Here is a 7,648-nt window from a genome sequence, read left to right as displayed (position 1 = left end):
CAAAACCAAACTAGAGCTTTCATAGGGAAGGAGGAGCAGTTGCTGCAGCAGTACTCGTTGTCGTCACCATTGGGACCGTCGTCGTCGTTTGGGAGGGAGAGAGAGAAGGTGGGGAACGGCAGCGACTCGATCGAGTCGGCGGCACGGGCGTCTAATGCGGAAGGCAGGGGTATAATGGACCATACGGATTTGGGGTACGTCTACATATGTCTGCATGTAGGCCACAGGCAAGCATAGAAATTGACATTTCTCTGTTGTACGAGGAATTGTAATGGCACGATTCAAAATAGATGAAAAATAATGGCATTTGTCAGACTGTGTTTTTTTTAATGGCTTCAATTCGATTAAGGCCCTGTTTGGTTTCCATAAGTTAGGTGACTTATTAAGTCAGGTGACTGAAAATCAGTGACTTATAAGTTATGTATATTTGGTTGTAGATGACTTATAAGCTCATTAAAGGTGTGGGCCTCACGCGAAAAAGGGTGACTTATAAGTTTTAAGCAGGGGTGAACCAACTTAAAACTTATAAGCAGGGGTGACTTATAAGTTGGTAGTATTTAACAAAATAAGTTACTTTTTTTTCACTTTTCAATTTATAAGTAGGTGACTTATTTGCAAACTGGGCCTAACCCACACAAAAACCCATCCGCAGTTGTAGCGGGGAGACTCTCCCCCCGTGCCCCGGACGACAATGACTGTCGACGCGGCGCTCCTCGCCATCGTCGTCGCCTTCCTCCTCCCGCTACGCCTCGTCTCCCTCGGCCTCCGCCTGGCGTCCGGGCACCACAGCACCAGCGCCAGACACCTTGGCCGTTCTTGTGCTGCTTTGGCCGTCGCGGCCGCGCTCCTCGCAGTCATCTTCGCCCTCCCGCGTGACCACGCCAGGGAGTGCGCCGCCCCGGTCGCCTCCGTCTACAGCGGCGGGGATGATGACGGCGGTTTCCGCGAGGAGCTGCGGTCGGAGGTCGAGCAGCTTAAGCTGCAGCTGGCGCGGCTTGGTATGTTGGGAGATTAGACGCCCCATGTCCTGTTAGGGCTAATCCTGTTTGTATCAGAGCATGCGCTTGTTTACCCGTGTTCAAGTTTTGTGCCTCGCGATTGACAGTCTTGCGATTGCGATAGTTTAACAACTGAACTTTGGTCTTTAGGGTTAATGGTTTTTATTGAATTCTGCTTATTAAAAAATTGTACTTTATTTTTAGACCCCGTTTGGAAGATGGAATTTTCCCCATATCCTGTGTTTTGTGTGAAATTTAAACTAATTACAGTTAAATTCCTATATTCCAAGCGTAATTTAAACTAATTCCAGTGAAATTCCTACATTCCAAGCATAATCTACTTGTCCTATGATGTTAACGGAGTTTCTTGTGTTTTTTTTTCTTCTTTTGTATGCTGATATATTTTGAACTATGCTTGCAGAATCTCTTTGGGATAGTAAACCTAAAGTGGTCGATGAGAAACTTGATCCTTTAGAGGAGGAGAATGGCCGTGTAATGAGAGCAATGGAACTTGATATCCAGTCTCTGATCAATGAGCAGGAAAATATCAAGGTATGTTCTGTGTGTCTGGTGACTTGTTCCTTCTCGATTGTATCACATCAATTCCATGGAGTTCCGGTAGTCATTGAGTGTTACTACCTTACTAAATTGCACAAATTTTTATTATATTACTAGTATAAATAAACAAACAAATATTCTGATTCTACAATGTAGTTCATACATGTAGATCATGATCAAGCACCCTCTAAGCTTGAACTTTGGTGATGGTAGGTCAAGATAATTAGATGGTCTAGGTGGGTACAATGTGCTCAGCAATAGTGCTACTGCATGAAGAAATCATAATATGCTGTACTAGCTGCTGCTGCCATGTATCACGAAGGCAGTGGAGATTTTGTATTGATGAAAAATATGGGAGTTGTTCAAGTTAAATTTTCTTGCTCCATTCGTGTGGCATTTTGATTGGATCTTGGTCTTTTATGGGTGGGTGGGGAGGGGGAATGCAGGCACATGTACTAGGCATTAGGCAAGGACCTGTCACAAAAACAATGTTAGTTTCTTCATTATTGCTGTAGTAGTGGACAATGAAGCTGAATATGAGTTAGTAAGCTTATGGTTTGGTCAACCTAAATAAAATCTGTTTTTTTCTGCTTATTGTTTTATTGTGACTAGAATGAAACTAGCCAACTTCTTTACATTTACCATTTATGTTCTTAAAAGAAAAAAAAAGGTTCTTAAATAGCATGTATTTTGTGCTGTTTTTTCATGCAGATTCAGGAATTATTATGCAGCTCATATTTTGGTGATAGTATCAAAGCAATGGAAAATGAGGTGCCTCCCACACAGAAAAATGTTGGATGTATTTGCTCATGTTCCTACTAAAATAGGACTACTGTTAGTTTGGACAAACAACTGTCTGAGTCAGAATTTTTTCTTATGTAGATTGCCTCTTAAAAGCTCTATTAGAATCTGAATACATCACCAGAACTATTCAAATATTAGCTGGATACTCTGTTCATCTCGTCTACAGGGTCAAAACTCTTTAAGTCTTCATATATGCCTAAAAATATTGCATGCTTTTGATATTTATATATATGCACTGCTACTGTTTACATCGCTGCTTTGATTCCTGTTTTCTTCATTGATACACCTTTTGTGAACCTTAAAAATTATTAATGCCTGATCGTCATAGGTGTTATTTTTTACAAATCCAGCAAACCACCTACCTGTCTTTTATCTGTTTCCGTAGAGTGTTAATTTTGCTAACTTATTTTGTATGCAGTCTTATATTGCCTGTTATGTGTGGTAAAGAAAATATTATTCCAGCTGTTCTTTTATGTGCTATTGGGCCTCCTTTTCTGAAAGCTGTTTCAGCTATTCACCTTATGGAGTTATGATTTATGAAATAGGTTCAAATTCTAAAAGATGGATCAAGAAAGATGAATTCAGATATATTGACAGTAGCAAAGGACACAACAGAAAAGGTCGAAGCTCTGCATTCAGCTATCAAGAAGGTATCTTTCTATAGGTTACTGTTTTCTGTTTCATCAAGGAACCTTTTAGCTGCATGACCTTTTATGTGCTACTTGTTTATTTATAAGTTTTATTTTTATCTTTTGTGACTTGGGGCTCTTGGTGGGTTTCAACTCTAGCCTACCCCAACTTGCTTGGGACTGAAAGGCTATGTTGTTGTTGTTGTTGTTGTATTTTTATCTTTTGTCTGGTAATACACCTTAAAATTTTAATCTATCTGGTTAACCATTTTTCTCAGACCTTGTGTTGTTGAAATTTAGGCCCACTTTGTATATGTAAGCAATATAATGATAAGCTTTGGTGTGACAATAATGTCACTATTGTGATACTATTTTGACATTTGTCAACTCCATATCTTTCAATTGCAACCCAATTTTTTTTTCTGGAAATTCAGACACAATACTCACACAGCATCAATGGCAAATAACCATTTTGCTACCAACAATTTTTTTCTCTCGAACACGCAGGAGTGCTGCGCGTCATTGTGTTAATAGAAAGAAGTGCTACCAATCAAATTAATAAAGGGACATTTCTCAAGTGAAGCATATTGACCCGCCATCATGTGCCATCCGTCACAATCACTATGATAGTCACACGGTAGTTTGATCGTGGTGGTGGTCGGTGGTACATGAAGTTGTTGCCGTGCTTCTCTTCACCATTGTTACCTGTAATGTTGGGCCTGTCCTACTACTGCAAGAAACATGAGGCAGCAGAGGGCTAGGAGGCTGCGGCAACAGCTTACTTAGCAATAAACATTTTTTTATCTATCTACAAGAGTTGTTCTTAAGCAAGTTAGCAAGTTTTAGCCACCACCTCTCATCCAAAATGTTATTTTAGCCTTCCCCACTCTTCGTCGCAAACTATAGATTATTCCACATTGAATCACTTTTCTCACCTTTTCAATAAGAAAGCAATAGGGATCCAATCTCCCTCAGCCACCAGAAATTTAGGTTGCCCGGGCAGGTTGGGTTCGAGGGACGTGGGTTGTGGGTGTCTAAAAACACGGGTTGAAGGGGTTAGTTTGAATTGAATGACCCCAACTAATCTGAGTCGATGAGCTTTGATATGCCATGTATGAGTAGTTACAAAAGACCAATACAAAGTAATAAAAATAAAAAGAACAAGATAGTTTAAATTGAGCTGTGTACAGTGGCCCATTTAGCCAAGCTCGATGAGGTATATAATACGGCTATGCAATACAAAAGTAGATGTAGAAGATCCATTGTAAAGTTAAAAAAAAAAGAAAAGGTAAATATTAGATGGGCTTCTGCACTCTGGCCCATCCAGCCTACCTAATGTTCTGCCCTAAGAAGTTAAGAGCATAACCTCTAGTCTCTCTCTTTGCGAATGCATGCTGCCAGCAGTTCCTTTCTTCCTCGTTTCTCTCTGCTCTCAAGTCCCAACTCCAACAATGCTGCCAGCACTAGATCCATCACCGCTGGCCAAAACTGGTCTTCCATCTGGGTAAAGTCGTCTGCTCTTGTTCTCGTCTTTGCTCTAGTAGTTTCAGTTTCACTGAAGACATCCGTATCCCGCTGTGGCTGCTACTGCACCAGTGTGGTGCTGTCACTGCCGGTGGCTGGTGGTCGATGGTCCTCATCAGTGCTGGGTCTGGGTGCCTCCCACACCTTAGCAACAGCATCCTCCTCCATATCTCCCCCCTCCCCTTACCAACAGCATCCTCCTCCATATCTCCCCCTTCCCCCTTTTATTCCTTGATACATCTCATTCCATGTGGCAACAGGACAGTGACCATCATTGATTTCGACCCGTGAATCAGGACAGTGTTTCTGGCTCACAGAATGCGGAATCGTCCCAGATCCCTGTGACCACGATCTCTCTCTCTCTCTCTTTCTCTCTCTCTAGCCACACCTTACCTCCCAGGATTTCCCTCTTATGATCTTATCCAATCCATGCACAGATATTGCCTAACATTATGCTACCACACAGGGTAGAGTCCTATGCCATAGTTACGACTTATATCATCCTGCTTCTTCTCCTTGCTATTGTGACCTCTATATAATCTATTCATGTTACTTCCCACGCCAACCAAGCTTGTTGCAGCTGTGAACACAAACCACACTTGAGCATGCCACTGCCTTCCCCACATCATACCTCAGCCACATTGCTCTCCGTGGCCACACCACATCTCAGTCCAATTACCGATTTATCATTGAACAGCATCCTATTGACAGTGACAGCATGCTGGTGGCTGGATTTTTTTTTTTTTTTTTTTTTTTTTTTTTTTTTTTTTTTGCGGGGAAGGGTGGAAGTGGTAATACCAACCCCAGTGATCAATGGGCTGGTGGGACAAGCACGATTTGGAAGATGATTAATGGGGAGACTTAAGGGGTATGTTATGCCTGTTTATAACTGGTGTCTGTGGTTATGAAGGAACCCCATTTCCCTCTTCTGAAGTGATGTGCATCTATGCTCCTTTTGCTATCCAGAACCAATATGACATACTTTTGGTCAAAGTGCTTTTTTAGGGGAAAATTAGACTGGGAAGTATAATAATATGCATTCTACCTTAATGAACAGAACTGGATTGGCATGGAGTTTGGGTCACCAATATTGTACTTGAAGGAATCCCTTCAAAATTTGTAGAACCAGAAGAAAATTACAGCCCTAAGAACTAAAACATTGACTTTATTTCCAGCATCTTCATCCACCGCATCCTAGAAAGGACATCATAGTACACTTAGGGGGCGTTTGGTTCCCTGCACGAGGACGAACCAGGCCCATCTAGTGCGAGCACAGCATGATTGGTTGGCTGCACGCGCCTTCTAGCCAGGCTGAGTTCGTGCAAAAGGCTGTCGTTGGGCCTGGCTCTCCCCATACGGGATTTTCCTGCGTTCCAATCGAGCCAGGCCGGAGTGGTGCGAGAGCAGGTGCGTGGATGAGTGTTTGAGAGTGCAAAAGCTGCAGGAGTCAGGCAACCAAACAAGTTCTTTCATGAGCCAGGCTACACGCATACGGGAACCAAACAGCATGCACCTGCACCTTCAAAGCCTGGCCACCCTCAGCCTGTATCTCTGCTACGGGCCTGCTCGGAAGGGAACCAAATGCCCCCTTAGGATTTTAAGCTTCAGTATCCAGTTGCCTTATAGCTCCTTTGGCACTTTAAAGCTTTGTTTTACAACTTTCATGGTTATGTGCTATTGTGCTGTAAATATGGTTGTAGCTGTAGGTACTTGTTTTCAGGTGGTCATTTCATGGTCATACTACTGCAGGTTCAAGTTATAGCTGATGAATGGGTCAAGATGAACTCTACTATTAACAGAATATGGTCATTCACTAAGGAGACAGAGCAAAGGGTGGAAGGTCTATATTCAGATTTAAAGAAGGTATGCTTATTTAGACTATCAAGTATCAACTTTTCATTATCTAAAAATGTCCATGTTGCGTAAATGTCATCCTTGTTTCGCATTTGATTTATTATATTATTTTGCAGTATAATTTGAAATTGAATACATTGTAAGTCTTTTTTTTTTTTTGAAAAGTCTTAGTATATGCTAATACTTAAGACAACCTCTCCTTGTTAAAATACTTGGACAACATTTCTTCACTAAATAGTCAAGCAATTTCAAGGTTTGCATTGATAGTCTTACATTTTCAGTTTCCACATGTGCACTTTTGTAACAGAAGAAACAAAGATACATAATTCATATTCAGATGCTAGGAACATTTGTCACTGGAACAAATTTGTTTAGTAGATAACAGTGCCATATTACCTCTGTATGCTGCAGTTACACATGTTATGGGTACAAATGAATCACAACGGGAAGTGTTTGATGGGGGGAGTTCACCTAGAATGTTCCAAATGCCTAGTATATTTTGGAGCATATACCATAAAATAAATAATCACACGTGGAACTACTATGTAATAAGACACCAAAAGGAATTTTCTTTGATGAGGATAGCAACTAGAACATAAAATTTGAAAACATTCCTTGTTTTATCACCATTGGCACTAAGGATTTAATGATTTATGCACAGGGCTTCAAGCAGACGAAGAGAAAAGTGCCATTCTGGAGAGATTGATGATGCTGTGGACCTGATGTTTGACCACTGTCATTGATGCTCCGCTTGGAATTGTCACACAGAAAGCTTTTAGCAACTTGATCCGCTTGTGTCCAGTGTTAATATTTTCGCGTCCTTATTACTTGTCAGACTTCAGTGCAATGCTGTGGTTGTTGAGACCTTGTGCGACCCGACTTGCTAACTGCCTTTGTGCCGTCATGGTCGCATGACATCCGTCGAAATATGAATTGTTATGTTTTTCCTATATATAAAATACGCAAGTAGTTCTCCGAAATAGCCCCATGACTCGGGGTCTCGGGGCCTGGGTTCAAACCACACCGGTTCCGGTTTGGTTTGCGGTTTAAACCAACCCATGAACCAGGTAGTTAGTACTCCAGTACTAACACTTATCCTCTTTTTTTTTCTGAATGTGAAAAATGGCGCCGGTTATAACGGCAACGGCAATGCTGTGGTTTCTACTTTCTAGTGCCTCCAGTTGTATGGACGGTGTGACTCATTGCGTAGTTTCTCCTTGACCTGGGGCTACAAGTGCAGGATGGCTACAGGAAGCGATGAAGCATGCCTGCTTTTCTTTG

The 7,648-nt window shown here is 41.7% G+C and overlaps 1 protein-coding gene across 1 annotated transcript; it reads left to right on the top strand.

The window, feature by feature from the left end:
• The first annotated feature begins 639 nt into the window (after positions 1-639).
• LOC136451664 (uncharacterized) lies at positions 640-7,315 on the top strand. The gene is made up of 6 exons (XM_066452353.1): positions 640-998; positions 1,420-1,550; positions 2,268-2,327; positions 2,906-3,010; positions 6,263-6,376; positions 7,029-7,315. Exons 1-6 carry the CDS (start codon positions 692-694, stop codon positions 7,071-7,073), a joined length of 762 nt encoding a protein of 253 aa, XP_066308450.1. The 5' UTR covers positions 640-691; the 3' UTR covers positions 7,074-7,315.
• The last annotated feature ends 333 nt before the right edge of the window (positions 7,316-7,648 follow it).

Source organism: Miscanthus floridulus, chromosome 5 (genome assembly GCF_019320115.1).
Source record: "Miscanthus floridulus cultivar M001 chromosome 5, ASM1932011v1, whole genome shotgun sequence".
NCBI lineage: Eukaryota > Viridiplantae > Streptophyta > Magnoliopsida > Poales > Poaceae > Miscanthus > Miscanthus floridulus.
Note: the sequence above shows the minus strand (reverse complement) of the source record. Positions and strands in the feature narration are given on the sequence as shown.

Excerpts from the sequence above, each read along its gene's own strand:
- LOC136451664 (XM_066452353.1), top strand. The coding sequence starts at position 692 with ATGACTGTCGACGCGGCGCTCCTCGCCATCGTCGTCGCCTTCCTCCTC. Across the intron at positions 2,328-2,905 it reads TCAAAGCAATGGAAAATGAG|GTTCAAATTCTAAAAGATGG; the intron begins GTGCCTCCCACA and ends TTTATGAAATAG. Across the intron at positions 6,377-7,028 it reads TATATTCAGATTTAAAGAAG|GGCTTCAAGCAGACGAAGAG; the intron begins GTATGCTTATTT and ends ATTTATGCACAG.